The following is a 27273-nucleotide window of genomic DNA, read 5'->3' on the forward strand; positions in this document are numbered from 1 at the left end:
TCACCATGGCCAACATCGTAGCTACAACCTCAGGAGAGGCCTTGAGCTCAGCTCAGTCAGTCCCAAATTTTGACTCACAGAAACTGTGAAATTAATAAACACTTGTTACCTTAAGCATATAACTTTGGGGGTAACTTGTTATATTACTGATACCTAATACAATGACCTCACAGAGTCATGTGCTATCCCAATGTAAAAAAGTCTCCCAAAGAATTAGGTGAGAATTCCTCATGTTTTGATAGGCCTTGAAAAGGAAGAATCAGCTTTGGTCCACCGCTAAGGTTTTTCACATCATATCTGAAAGAACACACTTCTAACAGTGATTCTCAGCAGGGGCAGTACTACCCCATAAGACTTTTTCAGAAATTTGCAGAACATTCTGGGTTTTCATCATGACTGGGGCCACTTTCCAGGCAGTTAGTAGGGAAGGCACAGTGGTCTCAGATGCCCTGCAGAGCACGGGACAGGACCACACAGTGTAGAGTGCCACGCTGGCCACTCGTGAAGGGAAAGACAAAAAAAAAAAAAAATTGTTTAAAGCTGTCTGAACTTAGAATTTCTGTTTCACATTAAACTCATTCTTAATGCTTTTAATATATACTGAATTTTCCAGAAATATCTTCTGTGTAAGTTGATAGATTAAACTTTCTTAGAACCTTTCTAGAGTCGTTCAAAAGTGCCTCAATGGCAATCGTGATCCTCATATATTAAGTTGCTAATAAGACACACACATCAGTCTGCATTTACGCCTGAAGAATTCCTAGTGATTCTACAAATAGTTAAAAAGTATCTGACTACTCATAATATAGCCGTATGCAAGCAGGACATTCGGAGAACCTTTGCCCTCAGTTGGTGCCGATGTGTTGAGAGATGGTGTGGCAGAATAAGGTGATAGATAGGCCTGAATTCAAATCCTGCTTCTATCATTTTCCCTGAGTTAGTAACCTTTTGCTTCTTTCAGGATCAAGTTTTCTCACCTGGGCAATAAGGTAATAACAACTACATTGCAGATTTTTGGAAGGATTAGAGTTAACATTTCAAAGTGTTCAGGGTAGTACCTGGCCCACTGTGGGTGTGTAATAATGACACATATCGTTGTAAATAATAGTACATGTTTTGCTCCATTCTGTAACGGTAAATCAGTGTGCTTGTTCCTCCCAGGTGCACTAGATAGGACGCCAGCTTGATTCTGAAGCTAACAATAGTCATGATTTAAAATAACAACAGAGAAACCCAATGAGATACAAGGTATTATTTAGCTTAAGAGTAAGGGCGGAGCTTCTACAGTCGGTTGTGAGCTTGGAAGTACACAATAAAACTATTAGGAAGCTAAGGGATGTCCGGTTTTTTCAATATGGGTTAGCATTTTCAGTGACATTTTTGATGCAGAAAGTAACTGTCCCCCATGCCACAAGCGGTTATAAAAAGCTGCACTAAAAGACAACGAATCTTGCCCTTCTCACAGGGTCACCACGGCCTCCACTGTCCACACCCCTCCTCTCCAAGCAGAGACAATGACTGGGTTACGTTTGTGGAGAGTCGGTGTGTTTGGGGGCGTGCTGTCTCCCGATCTCTCCTGTGTTCATTAGTGGGTAGCACCTCCCTCGGACTCTAGCACACGTGGGCAGGTGGGCCAAAATGTGTTCTGTCCTCAACTCAGTCTTTGCTACTGCTCATGGAACTCAAGCCAGCAAAAGCCAAAGCTACCCCAAGCCTTCCAAAGAAATGAGGAAAGTCAGACTGTGGGCAAAAGGAGGTCGTATTAAGACTCTAATTCTGAGACACTCGTCTATCCCCTGCTGGGAGTAGTCTGGGTGTCTTACAGACTCCAGAGTCTGAGAGAGCACGAGAACACATCTAGCCAGGGCTGGCAGGAGATTCATTTGCTACAGATCCCAAGAGGAACCCTTAGAAGGGGCCAAGCAGCCCAAAGGTGCATGGAATGGATTTAAGTCATCCTTTAAAGTGACCTTGCATTAACCAAAATCTGGATTAATTTGCATTGTACTTTAAAAAAATATATCACCTTTATAACCTCAGATGGAAGCATTAATAAAAGAGGGAAATCTAGTCAGTATCATAAAAAGAAGTCATATAAACTCAATTATTTTATAGATGGGGAACTAAAATTCCAAAAAGAAAGTTTTAAGAGAAAAAATGAATATGTTAAGAATTATCAAAATATCAGTACTTCTTTCGACAACTGATGTATATATAGAGGATATTTAAATATAAATTGCCTGGGAACCAAAATTAGAAGAACAGCACAATAACAGAAATGGTTATTGAAACATCTGAAATCCCTTCTATGTTCTACAGCATCACATAATGATATGACAGTCCAAGTTGCCCACAGAATAAGACAGCTTTAGAGAAATTTTAGTAGACATTTCACAAAAGGAGGTCCCTGAAAACTTAGAAGATGTTTTAGATAATGCAATTATTTAATCAAGAATGTCAAAGACCAGCCATCATACTACCTGCTTTTTAAAGTCAAAGAAGCTGGGAATAAAGAGGGTATTTTAAAAAGAAGCAGAAGAAGAGCAAATGACAAGAGAAGGAGAAAAATTATGACATCCAGCCTAACAGAGATGATCATAGATTGTAGCTCTGCACTGTTTTCTCAAAAGCTTATACACAAGCTAATATGTATGAAAAGATTTTTTTAAATGTAGAAACTAGTAACTTTTTTTAAAAAAGGATGAGGTAAGAGACCTAAGTTACAACTTTTTAAAAGATTTTGTTTATTTAAGAGAGAGAGAGCACAATGGGGGGCAGGGAAGGGCAGAGGGAGAGGGAGAAGCAGGCTCGCCACTGAGCAGACAGCCGGATGCAGGGCTCCATCGATCTAAGGACTCTGGGATCATAACCTGAGCAGAAGGCAGATGCTTACCCAACTGAGCCACCCAGGTGCCCCTCAATATGTTTTAAATCAAGGCACTTTCATTCTTTTCCCTCTTCCTCCCATGTTTCCAGGCTTCACTGGTCCGCAGTTTGAGAATGCATTCCTCATTTACCTTTATGCTGTCCTTCATGGTTAGAGAGCATCAGGTAGCAGGTGCCTCACAAGTGTACCTAGCATCAATACCAGAAGAAATAGAACATGAATAATCTTCACGCAGTGGCTGATTTCCTAAAAAATTGGTGTCCATATAAAATATTGGTGAATCTCCTGATTTCAAAAGGGAATAACCTTAAATTTAGTAACCTTTTGATAACTGTGTATTTTCAAACATTGTAAAATAAAAACAGATTGACTTGAATATTGTGGAAATTCAGGCAGGGTTAACCAAAACTTTCTGTGTTTCAAACCTATGAGTGAAAATGTTTCTCAAACACTAGCCCGCTTCCCTACCCCAGTGACTGTGACTCACCTGGAGCCGTGGGGCTTTGCTCAGCTGACGGGGCTCCCGCCAGCCTCGTTACCCACGGGTGCCCGTCAGCACGGGCTGAATGTGGGCCTGAGCCGTCCCTGAACCCAGCCCTACCTGCTCGCTATCATTTTGGCACTAAGGTTTGGTTGAAAGGAAAAAAGTCTGTGGATATACATAAGCAGTTTAGCGTGGCCTGTCTTTGGGAAAATATTTTTATTCTAATCTTTTTTTTTTTTTTAAGATTTTGTTTATTTATTTGAGAGACAGAGAATGAGAGAGAGAGAGCATGAGAGGAGAGGGGTCAGCAGGAGAAGCAGACTCCCCACGGAGCAGGGAGCCCGATGTGGGACTCGATCCTGGGGCTTCAGGATCATGACCTGAGCCAAAGGCAGTTGTTTAACCAACTGAGCCACCCAGGTGTCCTAAGCCTTATTTTTAGAGAGAAACACTACAATTTGTCAACTGGGATTTGTATGTTTTACTAAGGAAACCAGAATCAGAAGTAGTTTTCAGTAATCATTTGGCTAAAATTTGATTTAATGTAAGGGGTGTCTGGGTGGTGCCGTTGGTGAGCAGCAACTCTTGATCTGGGCTCAGGTCATGATCTCAGGGTCATAGGCACTAGCCCCGTGTCTGGCTCCTTGCTCAGCAGGGAGTCTGCTTAAGCTTCTCTCTCCCTCTCCCTCTGCCCCTCCCCCCAAGTGTACACGAAAGTGTGTGCACCCTCTCTCTAAAATAATAAATAAATCTTTAAAATTTAATGTTAAAATTTTCTGAAGATAGCCAATCAAAATTAAGTACACTTTAACATAAAATAACATGATCCCTTTATATACATAAATAATCTAGATAATATTCTTTCTTTTTTTAAAGATTTATTTATTTTAAAGAGCATGAGAGAGCAGTGTTAGGGGGTGGGCTGGGGGAGAGGGAGAGGGAGAGAGAATCTCAAGCAGACTCCCTGCTGAGCAAGGAGCCAGACATGGGGCTAGTGTCCATGACCCTGAGATCATGAACCGAGCCCAAATCAAGAGTTGGACCCTTAACCAACTGAGCCACCCTGGCACTCTGATAATATTCTTCTTAGTAGTCAGGATTATCTCTGGCAAAAAAATTCTCTTTTCCAGGCTGGCATATGTGATATTATAAGAACAGGTTTTAAAATTTTTTAATTAATAAGAAAATAAGAAGTAAGGCAATATCTTTCATATAAAGAATAACATATAGAAAAACAAATTGTAAGTTAAAAGAAAAGATTTAGATTTACTTCTATAGACACAAAGACCTAAAAGAGCAAAACTAATTTAGTATTTTTAGCGTAAGGAAAATACAACTCGTGTAATAAGTGGGCTCATGGGTTATTTTCTTGCTATCCTTAAGATATTCATGTTCTCTACCCCACAGTAAAGGGTGAATAGGAATCATTTCCATAATTTAGTGTAATGTTTGAATTACAAAGAGCGATTCAATTTTTTGTTAAGATCATTCTGTAGGCACTTACAGTCTTTTTTGATCAGAGTCTTTACTTAAGGATTAAAATCCTTCTAGTGATGATGAAGTGGTCCCATGATTTAAATTATGTAAATTATTATATGCACATCTTCACGCGACCCAGCAATGTCTCATACATACATATGTTCACATATATTATACGTATGTAGTAGACCAAAAATTAGAATTGCAGGGGCGCCTGGGTGGCTCAGTGGGTTAAGCCTCTGCCTTTGGCTCGGGTCATGATCTCAGGGTCCTGGGATCGAGTCCCGCATCAGGTTCTCTGCTCAGCAGGGAGCCTGCTTCCCCATCTCTCTCTGCTTGCCTCTCTGCCTACTTGTGATCTCTGTCTGTCAAAAAAAAAAAAAAAACTTTAAAAAAAAATTAGAATTGCATTAATTCAACAGTGGTTGATAAAGTTTGAACATTTGCTAAGAATATTGTGATCGCTGCAACTTCTTCTGTATTTTCTTAATAATATAAAAAATTTAAATTAAAAAAAAAACAAACAACAAACAACTGGGATACCTGTGTGGCTCAGTCAGTTGAGCATCGGGCTCTTGATTCTAGCTCAGGCCATGATCTCAGGGTCCTGGGATCCAGCAGCCCCGCATCAGGCTGCACTCTGCAGGGAGTCTGCTTCTCTCCCTCTCCCTCCCTCTGTCTCTTCCACTGCTCCTGCATGAGTGCTCTCTCTCTTTTTCTAAATAATAAAGGAATAAATACATTTAAAAATAATAATAATAAAAAATAAAAAATAAAGCAATAGGAGAAAACGGGAGAACACCTTATTATGGTCTTAAGTAAGGAAGGCCCTTCCAAGTAGCACAAAAATATACAAGTCATAAAGAGCACCTGTAACCTGAACTACAAATGAAAGCAAGTTTGATGCTAAGAGAAAAATAAAGTAAAAAGACAAATAGCAAAATTAGAGAAATATTTGCAACACAGTATACTGCTGTTGAATGTTCCTTTATCCAAAGCTTTTCACGGTGATACAAATTTGTAAATGTATTTGACAGTATTTCATTGACTTGTCAAAAACATCAATGCACAATGGAGGTGTCAGGAATAGTCTGAGTGCTATTTTCATGCTATTGCTTAAAAATCTAAATTCTGCAGTAAGTGTTTCATGTTATGATTCTGCATAATCTCTGAGCTCAAACTGTAGTCTCAAACTGCAGGGACAAGAAGCAGCAGGTGGAAGTTATTTATTTAAACAACTTTATATTTAAATGCCAAATTAGTCTTTGAATAATTCTAACTTTTCTGTGTTTTCCAATGGAGAAAGTGAAATCATTCCCCTCCACTACTCCACCCCACTCCCCTGACAGTTTGGGATACTGACCTGTTCTTTCCCTATATGTTAAACCAGGAGATTTCGAAGATTCCTTCCAGCTCTGAAATTCTCTGGTTCTCTGAATATCCCCATTATTATCATGACATCTCATTCTGCTGAAAGAAGGTTAAATCGGTAGTCTCTTATCTTACATCTATCTTTGTGAGAAAGAGTAAAGAAAACCGAATTCAGTTTCTTCATGATTAATGCATTTGTCAAATTCTTTCCAAGTAGCAAATTAATTTATTGTGTTTTTTCATGAATGCAAATTAAAGCTGTTCAAACTATTGTAAAACTTAGCAGTCCTTTTTCATAAATTAAAGCTAACTGATTTAATGTTAATGAAAGGAACTATATTCAAATACAAATTTTAATAACCTGGGTAGAAAGAAAACCTTGGACTTCATAAGCCTTTCCTTACATAAAATTCATGTAACTTGAACAGAAAGTCATTAAAAAGTAATTTTCTATATTGAAGCCTGTATTAATTACCTTGTATGAAACTCTGAAAAGTTCCTTAATAAATGTCTGGCCCTATGTGTCCCCGAGAAGGAGAATTGTCTATTGATTAGTTAATTATCCCAAACCAAAGTCCCCAAATTCAGTTTCTGATGCTCACTCTCTTACCTTTTTCCTTGTTTGAAATTCTCATCAAACCAGAACTAAAACAGTATTGCTTTGTTGTTGTTTTTTTTTAAATAAGGGAGTACTTTGCTTAGTCTGTTCATATGGATAATAAAAAGGGTACCAGTATAAATATAATAGGATATTTTGCACTTTGTTGGTTCTTAGGGCTTAATCTAATACTCCGTAAGTGTACGTGTGTGTGTGTGTGTGTGTGTGTGTGTGTGTGTGTGTAAAGCATCCTTATTGGAAGGATCAGACTTTAAGAATGATCTTAGAAATCTGTCCTGTAAGCTTGATTCTTTCATACTTGTAACAATGCCTGAATTTGCTTCAACAGGATTATAAGAAACAAAAACATTACCAAACTCACTGAATCTTTGTATTCTTCAACATAACCATCGTGAGAACCCCATTTTGTCAATCCTCCCCTGAAGAACAAGAGAGAATCAAAATCAGTATTTTCCTTTGCGTTTGTGTTGTAACTGCGATGTGCTCGATTTTCACTCCGTTCAACAAGGAGAAATTTCAACTTCTGTTCTGACTAATAAACTATAGGGACTAATTTAGGCTTACATTTTTAAAAAGGAAAATTTTGTTGATGCTAAGCGTGATCACATATATTTCCTACTGGGATTTGAGAATTTTTGTATAATAAAAGTATCTGTTTTTTAATAGTAAAGTTTGCAACATTTACTGACTTCAAAAGGCAGTGCCTGATTAGATTTAATGTTCACTAATTCTAGGGCTAATCATTTAAATTGAGGAAGAGACATCTAAAACATAAATCTTTGACACTTTTGATCTGATTTTTGTGTTACACCAAAGTCATAAGAATCAATAAAATAATGAGATTAAAGCTGAAATATGTCCAAAATCTTTTTGGCTCCTCATCTAGGAGCCAGAGAAGTAACGAGTCTGAAAGAGTCTGCGCTTTGACTAGGTCCTTTCATCCTTCTTGCAATAGTTGTCCTTGTTGGGTTCACTTTAGGATAAAATGAGCTCATGGAGAAGCACTGTAGGCTTCCTGTGATGAACACATGAAATATTTTCACCCACTTTCTCAGTATATCTTGGCTACCTTACCACCTTCCAAAATGTCAGCAGTGATTAGACTACATTATGGGATAATTAATATGAACTTTTATCTCACAGCTAATTTTGAGTTAATACTAGAACAAAACACATGTCAATATGTTAAAGATGGAGAGTGGAACAGACTGCTTTGGTATATAAAAATATATTTTTTCTCTTTTCAAATGTCAGTCTAATATAAACGTTTGAGAAAGGTTAAGTAATCTGTGAAAAAGCGTCTTTGTGAGGTTTGTGGTGTAGTTTCCAAGTCCTCTCACAGAATATGGTACAGATCCTTTCATATTAAAGTTCTGCTCATGTTAAGAAGTTAAGCAAGTGTCTCCTCATGGACCGGGCTTCAGGGTATGTGGCTGTGGATGATTAACTATGTCCAATGTACACTCGAATACCAGCACTCCGTATTTTAAAATGATCTTCAGGAGGCATCCTACGCCTGTTTCTTTCTTCTGAACCAGCCTTTTTCCACATCAGCGACAGTGAGTCAATAATTTATTTCATCTCATGGTAGTTCTAGAGATATAGGAGATTTCTAATCCTAAAATGCCTGTGCATGTTTAATTGCGCTTCTAAATATAGCTCATGTTCAGGATTACTGTGTATCAACTCTGCATGTTGGATCACAGAGTTCAAGACATGATCTAGACATGCCATCGAGGCCACCGTAACTGTAAACCAATCTGAATGGCTCAGCCCAAAAGTCAGGCTGTTCTGCCACCCAGAATTTAATTGTTGCCTTGAATTAAAATTAAATTTTGGGTATAATTGGTTTAGCTCCTTATTCAGCTGGATCAGTTCTGGCCATATGAGTAGTGTCTGTACAAAGACAGCCATATTTTGTTTCAGGCAGCTCACCCAATATTTTCTTGCAGATAACACTGTTTATAATTCCCTGCAAAGAAGGCTCTGTGGTATGCAGCTAGGCGTAATGCTTGATGGACTTTGGATGTTGAGTCCCTGAGCCTTTAGGATCTGCTACTTTGTGCACTCACTTTCCATCCTTTGCAGATTATCCTAGTTTTCCACAAATAGTGGGTAGTTCTTTGGCATTGTAGCTTATTGTCTCAAGGTCAGTACTTTCTGCTCTACCTTCTCTTTTCTTGATTAGTACTTGACCAAAGAAATAAAAACAGCTCATTGGCCATTTTCACCTGTGGAAAGTGAAACGGGAATGAAATGTAATTCATTAAAATCTGCAGCTATTCATAGGGCATGTGCATTTGTTCTGATTATTGCAATCCTTGTTTGTCCAAATGTGTTTAAAACATAGTCTTTCACACACACAAAAAATAATAAAAATTGTAAAAGCAAGGGAGACTAAATGTACTTAATTATAAATAAGTCATTTATAGTTGCCTTTCAGTATCTCCTTTACATCGTTCAAGGGCAAGTCTTAAGTACCTTTGTAAATACAATTTTTAATTCTCCAGCTCTAATAAGTGAGGGTTTTTGAAGAATTAAAAAAAAAAGTAAGTATTTGGAGTAAGGAATATAAAACAAAATCTGATATATATATACTTTCGTGTGTGTGTGTGTGTGTGTGTGTGTGCAAACCTTTTTAAAATTTTTACTGTTGCAGTGTAGTTGGCATACAATATTATATTAGTTTCAGGTGTACAACATAGTGGTGTGACAATTCTGTATATTACTCAGTGCTTGCCACAATAGGTATGGTTACTCTCTGTCATGATACATTATTACAGTGTTATATACCATATTTTCTATGCCATCTTTTTCATATTTATTTTATAACTGGAAGATCATACCTCTTAATCCCCTTCATCTATTTTACCCCTCCCTCCACTTCCCTTCCCATCTAGCAACCACCAATTTGTTCTCCATCTTTATGAGTCCATTTCTGGTATTTGTTTGTTTGTTTGTTTTGTTTTTTAGATTCCATGTGTAAGTGAAATCATATGGTATTTGTCTTTCTCTGAGTTATTTCAACTTTATGTATTACTACTGTGTGGTCACAATTGGCAAGATCTCATTCTTTTTTATGGCTGAGTAATAGTCCATTATATTCCAATAGTCCAGTATATCATTTCATATTATCTTTATCCATTCATTTATCAATGGATACTTAAGTTGTTTCCATATCTTAGGTATTGTAAAGGACATTGCAATAAACAGAGGGGTGCTTTTATCTTTGGGGGTTAGTGTTTTCTTTTCCTTTGGACACATATATCAGAATTGGGATTGCCAGATCATATGGTATTTCTATTTTAATTTTTTGAGGTATCTTCATACTGTTTTCCATAGTAGCTGCACCGATTTACATTCCTACCAACAGTGCACGAGGGTTCCCTTTGCTCCACATCCTTGCCAACATTTGTTGTTTCTTGTCTTTCTGATGCTAGCATTCTGACTAGTATGAGGTGATATTTCATTGTGGTTTTTGGCTTGCATTTCCCTGATGATGAGTGATGTCGAGTGTCTTCTCATATGTCTATTGGCTTTCTGTATGTGTTCTTTGGAAAAATGTCTATTCCTATCCTTTGCCCATTTTTTAATCAGATTAGGTTTTTGCTGTTGTTGGTTTTGGTGTTGAATTGTGTAGGTTCTTTATGTATTTTGGATATTAGTCCTGTATCAGATATATCATTTGCAAACATCTCCCGTTCAGTGAGTTACCTTTTTGTTTTGTTGATGGTTTCCTTTGTTGTGCAAAACCTTTTCATTTTGGTGTAGTCCCAATGGTGGATTTTTATTTTTGTTCCCCTTGCCTGAGGAGACATAGCCATAGATATCTTACTAAGACCAATGTCCGAGAGATTGCTGCCTATGTTTTCTTTTAGGAGTTTTAAGGCTTCAGGTCTCAACGTTTAGATCTTTAATACACTTTGAGTTTATTTCTGTGTGTGGTATAAGTGGTCCACTTTCATTTTTTGCATGTAGCTGTCAAGTATTCCCAACACTATTTATTAAAGAGACTGTCTCTTCCCATTGTATATTCTCCTGTCCTTTGTCATAGATTAATTGACCATATACGCATGGGTTGATTTCTGGGCTCTCTATCCTGTTTCATTGATCTGTGCATCTTGAAACATAAATACTTTTTAAAACCAGATAGTACCATACTTCTGCTGTACTCCTATACTTTCTTAGATTTAATTCCTCTAAAATGCAAGTTTCTTTTCCTTAGTAAAACAAAACAAAACAAAAAAAACTTTTCCTCTAATTATGAGAACTCATCAACCATCGGGCTGAAAGTCAGCAGCAGCTGGATGGTGAACTGGCCCCTTGCCCAGACCTCAGAGTAAGACTAATTTGAAAACCCTTTACAGAATGCAGCTCAGAGCCTGCTGCTCAGAAGATCCTGTTCTAATCAACCATTGATCATAAGAGATTTCCTTTATTGACCTGAAAGCAAGTTTTTTCATCTCCCTGCCAGCTAAGGCACTTACTGAAAATAGGTAGATAAAATCCAAAGTGAATACGCCTAATGAAGAAGGCAAAGTCTTCCATCTCTCCCACAAATGACATTCTGATTCTCTCTCCAGTGGGCCCTTTATAATGACACGTACAAATACGAATTTCTGTCTCCATCCATCTCTTAGCCCATTTCATTGCCACGCTATGAAGAAGCTATGATTAGCAAGATATCCCTTCTCCAAATATATTTGGATATTTAAAAAACTATAGTCAGAGATTGTAGAACAATGTATCGGAGTTCTTTTTGTGTCTACAGATACCTTGGAATGAATGCAGGACCATGTTTATCCCCCTGGATATAACATCAGAAAGTTCCAGATCATTCTGAAATCTGCTCCCTCTATGATTTACCTGCCTGTAGAGTTTGAAAGGTTCCCACTAGTGCTGACTCTTCGTAACACTTCTCAATTTACAGTAGCTCAGGGGACACTTTGATTGTTTCCAAAGGCAAAGTGGGGCAAAATGACACTTTTTTCACTCAGAAGGGTCAGTCTTTATGGGACAAACTCAGTCAGAATCTCAAAATTGCTTCAGAGAATGAAGGTTTCTTTTATAATATTTTCTGTTAGATTAAAGGAGGTCATTTAAACAAACTACTTCCCCAAAGTCCCTGTTTTGAATTACTGGAGAGAATGTGTACTATCTGGGGTCTTGGATCACTTAGCAAACATCAGAGGCATGGTTTGGAGTCTTTTTTTGGGAAATACACTGTCCAACTATACTGCCTTTTCCTTCAGCAAAGGAGATTTATCAAGGATCAATTTGGTTACAGACACATCTGTTTTTGCTAAAATGCCTTTGGCCATTAAGTTATCTGTAATAACTTTTGGTAAGGTCTAAGCAATTTATAATAATATTAATGGAAAAATCATGATTCTGTATAGCATTTTTCCCTTCCATTTTATCTAAATGGCTAGCAGTGAGGATTTGCATAATTTTATCTTGCTTTTTTTTTTCCCTCCCATTTTTGCTATGATCTGAGAGTTTTAAACGGAAGGCACAAATTGACAGCTGTGAATTTAGGGAAGTAGAAACATCACCTTGGACAATACTAAACTTCGTTTTTTTTTAAGTTGATGGCTTGTCTTTTTTTTTTTTTTTTTTTTTTGATGGCTTGTCTTTTAATAGTCAGTGTGGTCCACAGGCACTGTGTGGTATTTAAGCTTGAGGCTGTCTACTGTACTCTCATATATTCTTCTATAAATGCTGTGGAAAGCAGTGACTCACAGCACACCAACACTGTTTAACCTTGACTGAAAATTATAATCTAGTTCCTTATAAATAGATATCAGAGCTCAAAAAATTATTTGTGTTTTTTGTGTTGGCTCTAACTTTGCACAGATCTCCAGAGAGAGATCAGAACTTGAAAGGTGAACTGATTTTACCCTTTTGGGAAGTGGCTCATTCAGGAACTGAAAGAAGCTTATGATGGGGCTTCCCGAGTTGATTTAAAATTCTCAGTCTCTCCAAAGACATTTCGGGAGAGCTGAATTGCTAATGCTTCGCTGCCAAGCCAGTGTGGCAGCTGTTTCAATTTTTCATCAATATTGTACACACAGCCGCAGATATTAAAACCTGTTTATAGACCATGTTGACCAAGATACTGGGCCAGATGCTCACTGGTGTAGCTCCACTGTCTGGACATAAGCATGTTCAGGCCTTCAGGGGAGCCCAGTGGGACCATGCAGGAGACTCTCCCCTGGATCCCCTTTTGGACAAGGGACTGTTTATAGGTCCACTGCTGCTCTGGTGGTCCCTCCCTGCCCTGCATTATTCCCAGGCTCCACTCACTGTCTTCTTTGCAGCGAAGCACAGGGAGAGAGAAGAGAAGGAGACGAGCCTCTGTTTCCGAATTCCTTCAAGATAAAATAACACCAAGACCTCGAATCAGAATTCGCTTCTTTAGCAGCATACAGAACGACGATATTGCACTTACTCCTCATTCAAGTGGTAGTTGTTGACTACCTATTTCAGACTAAGCATTGGGATATAAAGGTGAATAAAAACATAGCTCTTACATTTTAAGTGCTCCCCATCTTGGGGGTAGGCCGAGTTAAAAATGCAAAATTCTATTATAACACGAGCAGTTAGAAAATTAATTTAAAAAATAATCTATTCAGTTGTCCAGAGATTGCTAGACATAATGCTAGTCCCAGTTTGGTCTTTGACACCGTGCCTCCTCCTTATCTCTCTGATAGGAAACGTAGAACCAGGTCTTGGTGGGTGTTCTTGGCGTCACGGAAACCACATCTGGAAGTACAGACCATACCTACTGTTCCCGGTGTGGTTCTCACTCTGGTAGAAGTATGTCCAGGCCTTCACAAGTCCATAGGCAGCAGGAACAAATGCTCATCTCCAGCAAGGAAGTCCTTGGACCCCGCCAGTCCCCGGACTCTGCAGTCATGCTCGTGGCAGCCCGCCCTGCCGCCCTCGAGAGCCTGTACAAGCGAGGGGGCCTGCGGCGGGGTCTGGGTCCTTGCTGCAGGCCTGCTGAAGGAAGGCAGCTGCAGCCATAAATCTAGAGAGCCAGAGTGACCTTAGGAACCACCGACTCCAACTTCCTTCCAAGAGAAACCTCTCAAGGGACATTCCAAATTTCAGATCAAGAAAAGCTTGGAAGCCACGCACTCAGCTGGCTTAGAGTTGTCATGGAATTTTGTGGCTATTTGTTACAAACAGAAATGGGACCCACAGGTTAGAACTAGCCCCTGACTAGTCTTCTTAGAGTCTTGGCCAGTCTCAGTTCTGCCTTCCTCCTGCCTCTCCGGGTGGTCTGTCTTCCCGTGGACTCCCGCCCACCATTGCCAGTCGTCTCCTCTCGGGCTGACCTCCTTCTACCCTCTTCTTCCCACCAAGGGCAGCCTCCTCCACCTGGTGGCAGAGACTGCCGGCTTCCCACCCAAGATCCGACCCTCCGTCCTTTAGCGGAGAGTTGTTCCCGCAGAGGAGGACTTGCTAACGGCATTGAGGCAGTACCATGAGCTTCTCTACCTTCTCCGTCTCCCACTGCCTCCTAGATGTCAATGGCCCAGGCACTCGTGGAAGCCCCAGCTGAAGATGGCAGAATGGCCATCAGCCCGGGTCCCGGAGTCACTGCACAGGCCAGGGGCTGCACTCACTCCCTCATCCTCCCCCCCCACGCATGTCCCGACACCAATCAGGATACTCATCTGGGACTTTTACAAAGTGAGGAAATGAACTAACATGTGGAGCCAATGAGATGTCAGCCTTTAACTATTACAACACCTAGCATTACTTGCCTATACTTACAAAGCCTTCAGATTCCATCCATGCAGAACACCCTGGTTATCTCTGGGCTAGACTTTATTTCTGAGCTTCCCACTGGCCTATCTAGCCAGACACCCACTCTGAGATGTCTCACAGATCGCTGAACTCAGTACGTCCAGAACAGAACAAATGATCCGCCATGGTGATTCTGTCCCTCCTTCACATGCCAGTGAGTAACATTTGTATGCACTTGGCTGTTCAAGCCAGCAAGCTGGGAGTTGTTCTAGATCACTCCCTATTTTTCATCTCCCATATTAATCTCTCCTAAAACATCTGTGCTGTTCATCATTTTTCTCTCTCTTTATTGCCGTTTTCTTATCTGGTTATAGTTCTCGTAGCCTTACCCCCAACTCCCATCCGTCTCAGCTACCACTAGGAGTGTCTCTTTGAAATCAACATATCGTGATGCCTTTCCACTCCTTAAAATCATCCCATGGCTCTTTCCGGCTTGCGGATGGAACATCTTTTTCCACGTTTGGCACCTGGGGCTGTCTCATGGATTCCTTTCTGCTTCCCCCTCACTCTTCTCCTGTTCGCACCTGTGCTCCACCCAGAGCAAATGTCCAAAAGTTTCAAATGCCCTTGCCCTTCGTGCTGGGGAAGTGTTAGTTCCCCATAGCCCGAATACACCCCAGTGCTCAGGCCAGGCCTTTTCTCCCGCGTAATCCTTTCTCATCTTTCACACCTCAGCTCAGAAACCATCTCGCCTGGGAATCTTTGACCTCCACACCCACCCCAGAGGTCTCCCCTCTGCATTTTTTCCCTCATGCTTTGGGCCTACTTCATAGAATTTATCTCTGTGTGATTATTAGCAAATTTAGGAGTGCTTGTATTGTTGCCCTAGCTTCACGCTATTTGATAATGATTCTTTGACAACAGCCCACCTCAACCATGCTAGTTACATATATGCCCTCAACACAGGTTTGTCAGTTGAAGCGACACTGTCGTCTGCTCCTATTTGCATAAGTGGATAAAATGATACACATCCAGTGCTGAGGGCAATGACTGCATTAGTAAGCATTCAGTCAATGGTAACAGAATAGGGATTTTTAAAAAAATATATTATTGCTATTATTTTTATAACCATCAACATTAATTAATGCCTTTGACCTTCACTGATTTTACACCTCTACCAGTTTTTGAATTTTGGGTTCCACAGCCCCCCCGCCTTTGGCTTAATATCATATGTTACTCATTTGCACTAAAGTAGCAATTTTCTTCTAATGGTATGAAGTGAGCAGAGTTCAAGTCAAAGGGTCTGGAGGCCTGAGTTCAGGTGCCACCTCCAGCGCCAGCTGCGTGGCCCTGAACTGGGCATTTCATCACTCTGTGCCTCATTTGGCCATCAGTGAAGAGGGGATACAGTGAGCTTCCTGACCCACTTAAGCCAAAGATTATCAATGGGAAAGCATTTTTTTTAACCCTAGAAAGTGGATAAAGGTTAATTATTGGTAGTATTTCCAATAATAGAGCAATATTAATATAAACAATGCTTTCTCTGTTGCATGTTGCCTTTCCTCTATTTTGCCACTACCACTTTCAATTATTTTCATATTCTATAATATAGCAATATACATAAGTCTTCTGTATCTCTATGAGCAAATTCTCAATTTGGTTATCCAAGGCATCAAAATAATTTTGGTTTGAGGATTGAACACAGTACCACCTCACTGACAATGTTGCTCTAAATTGATGCCATCCACAAGTCTTTGAGTCCCCCTTTCTATCTAACTGTGTTCCTTATTTGGCATTCCACACAGTAGGCACACTAGCTGTTGGGTGAATGAATGAACGCTATTAAAGGATAGAAGCAAAGTCTTGAGTGCTCTGTGTTTTGTCAACTGCTCCCTACTTGACTTCAGACTTCTCACTTAGTGATGATGGTCATGGTGATGATGGTGGTGATGGTGATGGTGATGATGGTGGTGGTGATGGTGATGATGGTGGTGGTGATGGTGATGGTGATGGTGATGATGATGGTGGTGATGGTGGTGATGGTGATGATGATGATGGCGGTGATGATAATGATGATGGTGATGATGACATTTTTGAGCTCTTAGGTACCAGGTACTTTTCCTAAGCACTTCACATTTAATCTTCACAATAACTTTGTCAAAAGAAAACAAAAGCTTGATTCACTATAATGGAAGTTCCATCGGATATCAGATCTTTTATGTCTTGTCTGTCTTATCCATTGCTAAACTCTTAGGGACTCAGTGCAGTGCCTGGCATATATAGTAGACACTCAAGAAATAATAGTTAAGTGAAGTGAATTGCCCTTCAAACACTTTCTTGATATTTGAGGACTTTGGAGTTTTCTGGACATTCATAATTTGATTGATTTCTTACTAGTAGTGGTAGTAACTGATTGTTTAATTATTAAAATTATTAATTACCTTTGTATAGGAATTTATAAATATTTTCACACATAATCTCATTTAATTTAAAGCAACCAATGACATTTTATTACTAGAAATGCTGAAATACAATGTCTCTACCTAATGGAAAATAAAATATTACCAAAATAAACTAAAATATCTACCTAATGGAAAATAAAATATAATATTACCTATTGGAAAATAAAATGTTACCATAAAATAAAATATTACAGTATTACCATGGTTTGATTTTTCCAATGAATGATCAGAAAGCACTTTGATTAATTTAAAGATGATTAGGGCTTAAAATAAAGAATTATCACATATCAGATTCCTTTAAATGAAGGAAGAAAATACCAGGAAATATTTCCCCAGGTGGCTTAGGATGAGAGAATTCTCAATTGGAAATTTACTTAACAATGTGGAAGGGTAGCTACAAGGCTGATTCTTCTAATGTCTGTGACTCTTAAAAAAAAAAAAAAAAATCACTGAATATTTTAAATGAATTAGTAAGATTTTTTACTATGTAATTAAAATTAGAACTGTTAACATCCAAAAGAAACTTTACTTGTTAAGAAAGCATGAGGATTTGCATTAAACCATGGCTTGAGATTGTAATGACCATGATTTACTCAACATATTCCAACCAATCAGAGAACAGTCCATATACAATTTAGGGAGAACTTAGCAATGTTACAGAAGGTGGCATCTGTGGTGCTGGGGTAGGATTATATTTCATAAAACTTGCACGGTGTGTCTTTAAATGAAATTTTAAAAATATTATGATGTGTTAAAGGCCAAACAAAATTGTATAAGCAGAATACATTTACAATTTTTATTTAAACACTGACATCTCTAGTTGTCATTGGTTTTTAGTAGGTGAAGGGAAACATTTCTTTAAACTCTCAGACAAATATGACTAGTCCATTTGTCATTCCAGTGTTTTCAGTACTTGAAGCATTTCAATTTTGGTTCAACAATGTAACCTTTGGAGTTCTGCCTAATAATGACTTCAGTTGCACTGGCCTTCCAACAGATAAATTAAAATGGAAATGCATATTTTCTAATTATGCATCCAGCCCTAGTTGCATATTGGCAAGGATGGCCACACTGAATGTTAAATTAAGTCTGCACAATAGCTAGAGTCTAGGTAACATCAAAGTTTCCCAAAGTCACTTTCTTAATCATGTGAAGGATAGCCAGGACTCTGATCAGTAGTATGTAGCTGTATACAATCAGAGGGAAAACATTTAAACATCCCAGCATGGTATTTCCATTTAAATCTGATTACAGTGAAATAAAACTGTAGCCATTAAAGGTTTAGAAGAACTACAAATACAAGCCGTAAAAGAAGACAGATAGTAAATGAGGTAGTAAAACATTTCAGCAGGGCAAACAGTTTACAGCACTCATTCAAGTCGTCCTAAAGCAGACTGTGTAATTCACTGCAGACCCCGCACCATTCCCTGAGCTCCACTTAAACCTGCAATTAACCTTTCACGCCTAATGAAGCTGTTTTCCTGGAAAATTAAAATATATAGTGGTGCCTGCTTTTACACAGACTTGAGAGGGGAGCATTTCAAAATGAATGACTTTTCGGGGGCTTTGTTCAAATGTAAAATGGAAGTGCTATGTTTGTATATAAAGAGGATGTTCTTTCCAAGGCAATTTCACTTGATGTGCAGTATTTTATTACTGTACTTATTAATTGTTCTGCATAATTGTAAAAAAACACACATCAGTAATTTTATGATTACATTGTTACAGCCGGAGTCTACTAATACCATTCCGCTTCCATTAGGAAAAACTAGAGTTTTACTAAAGATAACTCAATCCCTGTGTTTCTCCTTGGTGGCTTTCATTGCAAATTTAGCGGTTTAAAAAGATATATTTATTTACCATGTAAATATGTAGCTGTTAGTCATTTCTATTGTTTTTGTTTTGTTTTGTTTTTTAAGGGCATGTCTGCAGGTGTTTATTGAGAAACAAAGTTCTTAATTTTAGGAAGAAATGGTTGGAATTTTTTTTTTCCCTTAAGAATCTGGGTAAAGGTCTGATTCTGGTATATCTTCTACTTACTTCCTAAATATCCATGGTAGCTCTTGGCATCCACACCAGTAACTGTTAAATAGTGCCCCTGTTCTGAAGGAAGTCTGCATGGTCCCAAAGGAGTCTGCTTTCTTCCCAGCTCACCCAGCCCCAAGTGACTGAGAACAGCCACCAGTGACATGCCACCTCTGTAAGAGCTAGTTTGACACACCACGAGGCTTTGGCAGGTGGAGTACGAAACAGAAGATGGTACCTTCTTTCTTATGAGGTTTATAATTCATATTTAAATAACCTAAATGTCATCGTGTCTGGTATTTAAAAACTAGAAGTGCAAAAAGGTAAAGCTTATAATAAATATTTAAACCCCAGCATTTTTATTGAATCTCCCGGCATATTTTGATGTAAATTCTGCAGCCCACCGCGTCTGTGCATCATCTTGACACGGTAAATGAAATTCCTTTGGACCACCAGTCTAAAATAATGAATTGTTCCCCCGGTTAATTGTATTGCTTTGATAACAAGGAACTATGCTAGGCCCAGAGAACACAATAAGTGGATTTCATCAGATGATTTGTGTGACGTTTTGAAAAATGATCTTCTGGAGTGACCTGATTTTAATGGAACTCAAACCCTGGGCAGCACGCACCGCTGCATGGCGTCCTGTTGGCCAGAAACGCTTCCACTAGGGGAACCAGGAGTGGGGGGTCGGCACCTGGAAACCTCTCCCTGGGCACAGATTTCCAGGGAACTCTAAACAAGGAGAAAGGGTTTGCCTCAAAGAGCAATGTGGATGAATTATTTTTAAGTTGTTTTTATTTATTGATGCATTGAAAAAAAAAAACAACAACCTAGGAAAGATCTCAAGCTACCTTTATCTCTTCATCACCCTTCTGAAAATAAACCAAGACTAAAGAAATAACAAGCAAGGCTATTTATTCAGAACTTGCTCCAGCAAGGGAATCACCCAACATTCAGTGCTTGCATTTCGACAGACGCTTAAAAATAGGCAAGTGTGTGGGATATAGTGGAAAAAAGAGAGGACTTCAAGCATGCCCTGATTGGAAGCTATTGGCACAGGAAAGCTAGAGTCAGGTTAACTAGACATGGGGCATCCTAGATGATTGGTTAGGGGTCCATATTTGCCCTTCTTGGGTTGGCCCTAAGTTGGAAGCTTGGACAAAAATTAGGGAAGTTGTCAGTTATTAATGAAGTTTGGTAGGTGGGACCCGTTGTTACCGGGTAATCATTTCACCTCCTGGATTGTTACCAGAGATAGCAGGCTGACTTCCCGCAAACCTGCCACGGCAGGCGGGCTTCCTAGTCTGGTTATTGTAGATAGGGGTTGGTTTCCTGAGCAGGTTGCTGCATTTGTGGGCCAGAGTCATGTTATTGCCTGGTGATTGCCTGTTTATATAGTCAGTCTCCCACCAGCATACACATGTTTCATGCAAGGAGAGGGCAGAAATACTGGTTTTCTTAAAGAGCTACTGACAACTTTTCTTTTTACCAACTAAGATTCCCTACAATAGAGTATACTGAAGGGCAAGGATAGAAACTAGTTTGACTTCTCAACCTCTCTCTCTTTTTTAAAGGGACTTCCACACACTAGACACTTCGGGAAGACTGGGACCTGTTTCCTCATGTTTACTCCTCTGTTCAGGGCTTCTTGAAGGTTGAATGAGGACCTAGCAATTTCTGGGTTGTTGTGTTAGAGTTCTCCACAGAGTACAATATAAGGAAATGCAAAAATGGTAATAAAAACTTACGCCCAATAATTTGATTCAGAATGCATGCAGTTGTTCTGATCATTATGCTGTTCTTAATTAAATTATAAGATTATTTTAAAAGGGTAACTCATGAGATGCTACAGCTGTGTAGTCCTGTAAAGGATCCAAGTTTAAATCTAACAAAAACATGGTTTGGCCCTTCCAGAGGATGAGAGACGGTCATGCGCCCCCTGGAGCCTCCTCTCAGGGTACATGTGGGGGACACTCAACATCACTGCAGGAATTCAAGGTTCCTACATGCATGTGCCATTTATGCAGAATCTGTAAATGTAGTTGATCATTCTATTTCCATAGGAAAGAACAAAAATTTGCCAAATTAAAAATGAGCATGATTTGCGATTTTATTTGTAAATCAAGGACTGAAATATGGTTTGTGATTTATTATTTTCAATGGAATGTGTTTTCAAACTTACAAATCATTAGCAAACCCAGGATATGAGAGACACCACTTTAATTTGGCTTCGGACTTCCAATAGCCTGGATTGCAAAGGTACAGTGGCAGTTTTAGATTAGCAAGGAATTTCCTGTTTGGGCAACTCAAACTGCTTCTCTTCTGACATTATATCTTCTGTGAGGAAAATCACATTTGCAGCCACATGTAAATGGAAGAGTATTGTGTTTCAGAGCTCGTTTGGACTGGGTCATGCAGTAGTTTAATGAATAACATGATTTCATATTTAGAAGCTGTGATCATTGCAATTACTGTAAGTGGTCTCTGTCTACATTAGAAGAGACATATATTCTTTGTCATATTTGGCTGTCTCTGGAAAAGATGGTGCCAGGAATGAAGTAACAGAAGGTTGTGAATTATGACAGAAGGATGCCAAGAGATGTGTGGAAACTTAAGGTCTGCCTGTACTGAATTTTTTGTTAGCACAACCCTGGCCTGTGAGTCTTTTTAACAACAACAAAACATGTGCTTCAGCTCCCTCCCTTGAAGAAATAACAAAATCATTATTTCCTACAGCAGAAATATATGTGTGGGCACTTCAGAAGTTCCTACATATTCTTCAGAGGTCAAGAAAGCAATATTTATTTAAACTCTGAACCTTTAAACTTGTGTTATCTCTAAGCAATTCAGAATGTTTATTTAATGTCCTGAAAGAGCAGGGTATTTAACAGCAGCCCTTAAAAGGCAAATATCTAAGATTATCAGCCTAGGCAGTGATTACTGTAACTTTTTAATCCTTTCCCTCCCTAACTTTGTTAATTTCTTCTTCTCCACAAATACCTTCTCTTCTATTTTCACATGTACATTAAAACTCCTTTTTCCTTTGAAAAATGTATGTCCTCAGATGATCCTCTGTATTTGCATATATCTCATCTGACCTGTTGCTTTCCCTGTGTACCAACTCAACTCTTTGCAGTGCCAAACGGCTTGAACATGGAGGCTTTATGTGTTCTCACATTTCCTCTCTCCCCATTCCCTGCTTAACTTTCAGACTTCCCTCCTCAGTTAGGTATGGACATGACTCAAACATCATCCAGATCTTCTTCGAGGAAATCTAATGTCCTTGCATCCAGCCTCAGTGCTGGCCCATTTGGAACTCTCTGCAGACTCCTTGAACGTGGCGTCCCTTGACTTCTACAGTTGTGCACTAGACTGGTTGACCCTCCTCTTACACTACCTGTTTCCCTCTATTGGCATTTCTTTCTATTCATAGACCTCTGGAGTTCTGTTCTTGCCAGATCACATTTGAGACCTACCTAGAGAATACTACCCACATGGAGTCAATTATGGAGTAAAATAATTATGACCCACATGCAGTCAATTATGGAGTAAAATAATTCAGTGGCATTTTGCATAACTTCAGATCCAAAGTGAGATCTTCTTCTAAGAGCAGCACATTGAGGAGATGTCTGTAGGGCTTAGGGCTTGGTTCAGGTCAACCCAGGGTCAAGTCTTCAAGACCTGGGAGATGGGAAAATGAACCAAAAGTCCTTTAGTCACCCCTTAAACCAAGAAGGCTGGTCTCTTGGTTTAATATGGTGACTTGGCACATTTTGTTTTTCTCAAGAATTATATGAAACTAACTTAATAGAAACTAAAATGTTTCACGTATAGCTATGACAAACCGGAGTATCTGGCTGGACCATTGCTTGTACAAATTTAGGGAAGTCTTTACTATCCATGAACATCGTACCAAATGTTCTTGTCAATTAATAGACAAAATTATGTAACAAAACAATACTCTTTAAATTACCAAAGATAACTAGAGATTCATTTTTGTGCTGATAGTCTGCTGATAATACTCAGAATTTATTATTTTTAAGAAATATCAAGCTGTCTTTCTTCCATGTCTACTTGTCCATAACACAACTCTGTGCCTGGGTGCTTTCTTACTTCTTAAAAGCACTTGAAAAAAAGGAATGAAAAGACAGGCCACAGATTTGGAGAAAATATTTGCAAAACACATATCTGATAAAGGACTAGTATCTAAAATGTTAATTAACTCTTAAAACTCAACAATAAGAAAACAAACTGTTCAATAAAAAAGGGTAAAAGATCTGAGCAGACACCTCACCAAAAAAAATGTGCATCTGACAAATAAGCAAATGAAAAAGATGCTTAACATCTTATGTTATTATGGAATTGCAAATGAAAACAACCATGAGATATAGTTACGTACCTATCAGAATGCTAAAATCCCACACACCACCACCACCACATGCTGACAGAGACGCTGTCAAATGCTGGTGGGAATGCAAAATAGTATAGCTCCTGTGCAAGATAGGTAGTTTCTTTCAAACCTAAAAGCCAGGCTCACCACATGATCTGATGATCATGCTCCTAGGTATTTGTGAATTGGAAACTTACATCTACATTAAAACTTGCACATAGGTATTTACGCTTGCCTTATTTATAATTCCCCAAAATTGGATGCAGTCAAAATATCCTTCAATAAGTGGACGGACAAACAAACTGTGGAATGGAATACAAATTCCATTGTATGGAATATTATCCCAAAAAGAAACGAGCCATTGTACCAAAAAAGATATGATGGACCCTAAAGGTATATTGTTAAGTGAAATAAGACCATCTTAAAAGGCTATACACAATGATTCCAACCATATGATGTTCTGGACAAGGCAAAACTACAGAGACTTTTAAAAAAAGATCAGTGATTATCAGAGGCCCATGGGAAGGGGAGGGATAAACTGGGAAAGCACAGGGGATTTTTAAGGCAGTGAGTCTACTCTGTGTGATACTCTAATGTTGAATATATGACATTATGCATTTGTCCAAACCCTTAGAATGTACAATACAAAGAGTGAACCCAAAGAGTAAACTATGGACTTTGGTTGATAATCATGTATCAGTACTGGCTCAATTTTTCTTTAAACCTAAAACTGCTCAAAATTTCTAGAAAAAAAATATTAATACAATGGCTTTTTATTCTATACACATAAACATAATAGTAACACTGAAAATTCTGTGTACAGCTAAAACAAACTTGTGTTCAGACGTGGGAACTAAGGTGTGGGGTCCTGTCCACAGCTGGTTGTAATGTCTTTGTCACACACACTGAATTTGACCATCTGAAGTCAGAGTCAATTAACTGTTAGATTCTTGTTCTTCTTCCTGTGTCACATTCATATGTCTCAATTGAGAAACATTTTAAGTAAAGGGCAAGCTACATGCTAACTTCCAATAAACAGTGAAATGTTTGATGACTAAATATAAAACAATAAAAAACAGGGTGCTAAAATACCACTGTCACTCTCCCAGAAATGTCTAACTAAATATTTGAATGATTTTCTCCTCTTCTTACAGGCCTTGCAATTGCCAGTGCCCTAATAGATATTTCACAACAGAAGCCTTCAGATAGTAAAGACAAGACTTCGGGAGTCCGAAATCGAAAACACCACCTCTCAACACGTCAGGGAACTTGTGTCTGAGAAACAGAAGCTGCTTCTGGATATTCCGAAATGTTTCGATTTTGTAAAATGACTTCCAGTAAGGCTGGTCTGTGGCCTCAGTTTTTATGGAGGCGAATCTCCGTATGGTCCCAGGGCTCACGTACAGTTCCCTCCAAATGGGCAATGACCTGAGTGACCAGAGAATGTTCGTGACTTTTATGAAAGTAACAGTATTGATGGTCACGGACGATAAAGTCAGTTTTTACGACTCTCTTAGGCTTATCATAGATAACATTAAATTTCGCTGGAAAAAGATGTATATTGTTTCTTAATGCAGATGAAAATATGTAATTCATATAAACCAAACTGTTTATATCCCAAGACTTTAAAGAAAGACATTTTATAATGCCTGGATGATGAGAATTGTACAGTTTTTGCCTCATAAGCAAACTTAAATCACTTGTATATGAACAGGAAATGAACAAATTGCAATGGCTTTAAATGCTGTTTTATCTCACTGTAAATGTAAAAAGCAAGATTTTGGTTTAGTAGGGTGTAGGTAGTATATTTAAATATTCCACATGACCATATCATGTCTACACTCGGTTTGAGAATGTGACTATTTTCCATCTAACAGGAACGCAGACCACAACTGGTCACATTTGGATGGACGGCGTGTGCAACTTCACAGGAGGTTTATTAGAATTCTGAGTGAAAAGGACATTCTTGTCATCCACGCCAACTGCCTAACTCATTATCAGAGCTGATAGAGCATGGAAAAACCTGTCCAGCAATCAATGTTTCCCCTCCTTCCAAAAACCCTCCGATACCGAAACTGGAGAGAGCTGAAATGGTCATTTTAGTGTGTGCAAGCCTCAGCTCTACTGTGGTGATTTTTTTAATTGGTTAGGAATCATTGGATCAGACCTAAATGATCCATCTGCATTTTGTCAGAAAGGATCATCTTCTGTTGGCCTTCCTCTCCTAGCTGCTCGATTTTTATCTATGCTTTGCAGATATTATGAAAAGTATTTTAGAGGTGACACCTCCCAAGTTTTAATGTGATTCAGGTCCCTTCCCGCCATCAAGTCGATGTCTACAGTATCCTTATTTCTAACCTGGACGCGTTAATGTCACGAGAGGAAGTTTCCAGTTTAGAAAATAAGTTCATCACTGCCCACATTGACCATATTCTTAACGATTCACAAATCTGAATCATGGCAGAAAGGAAAATGATTTCAAAGCGCTTTCACTTTGGGACATAGAATCCTTGGTGTCCTCATTTGGACACCAGTTCGCTAGAACTCAGTAGCATCAACAGATCTCCTTTGAAATGTTTTCTCCACCTCAGGGGGACGACAGGATATGTGTAGAAAGCAGTGACAGAGATATCCAAAGCTGCCTCATACAACACAGCTTCGTTCACTATGAAAGTCATTTCAATATAATTGAGGTTTAGTACTATCTGTGTACTTTTCACGTTCTTTGGATTTCTGGAAGGTAAACCACTTTACTGTTTACAGCTGATGGATGCATAGTTCATTGCATGCTGTGATCGTGCAGTAGCAGAATATGACCCTATTGTGATACTCAATGTTTATTTCATGATGCCATTTATCCATAGCTTCATCCGATGAGGACTGAATGTAATATAGAAGAGGAATGACCATACAATAGGTAGTTGCATCGTATATGCGATTGCTAGGTTGCATCGAGCCATGACTATCATTGTTTTGATAATTAGGCACTTGCTAATTATAGTATATATTCTTTATGTTGGCATGATAATTTTGCTATTTTCTATGCATTAAAAATAAGACTAATTCTTAGAATAATTCATCTATAGCCTGTGGGTTTTTTGGGAGAGGGGGCGGGAGTGGAACTGGTTGTTTTTGCCTCCCTGTGATGTTTTCTCTCTCAAAAAAAAAAAAAAAAAAAAAAAAAGAAGTGAGCAAAGTTTGTAAATGTCTCCTAAAAACAATCAAGTAATTTTATTAGCTTCTTTTTGGACCCTTTAAATGTTGATTTTTCTCCTGGAGAAATAAATTGACAAAACTGGTGACTACAAAAATATAATCATTTAAAAATAAAATGATTGCCCGATTTGTTTTGATTCTCGAATGACTATCATGAGAGAGGCTTATATAACAAAAACACAAAAGCATAGAGAGTTGTAGGTAAAATCTATTTCAGCCGTCCTTTTGGAGAGGCCAAGCAAATAGTATTACTACGAAAAAATTGCCAAGCTTCATCCGTCTCGAATCCCACTAGGTTCCTAACGCTTGAAAATTTGAATCTTAGAGAACTACAGGACATCATGCAATGTGAAGTTAAAGTCATACTGTATCTTTCCGGGCCAAATATTGCTAACTCCGTGACTAATTATGCAACATCTTTTCAAATTATCAAAGCTTTTTACTGGCAGTAAAATTCTTCACCCTCAGGTGAAATGGATTGAAAAGACCTTAGGGATTCTCACTTTGAATCTGTGTCACGTTCTTTTTGTCCCCATACCCCCAAACACTTTAAATTTAGATGCCCCCCTTTTTTTTTTA

At 38.7% G+C, this 27273-nt stretch overlaps 1 protein-coding gene across 1 annotated transcript in view; it reads left to right on the plus strand.

Moving 5' to 3' along the window:
* ATRNL1 (attractin like 1) overlaps nt 1-26696 on the plus strand; it is a 796208-nt gene extending 769512 nt beyond the window's left edge. Inside the window, exon 29 of the mRNA XM_032313798.1 lies at nt 24633-26696. Within this exon, the coding sequence (XP_032169689.1) occupies nt 24633-24757 (125 nt within the window). The 3' untranslated portion in view covers nt 24758-26696. The remainder of the gene's footprint in view (nt 1-24632) is intronic.
* The last annotated feature ends 577 nt before the right edge of the window (nt 26697-27273 follow it).

The sequence above is a fragment of the Mustela erminea genome, chromosome 14, assembly GCF_009829155.1.
Source record: "Mustela erminea isolate mMusErm1 chromosome 14, mMusErm1.Pri, whole genome shotgun sequence".
Lineage (NCBI taxonomy): Eukaryota > Metazoa > Chordata > Mammalia > Carnivora > Mustelidae > Mustela > Mustela erminea.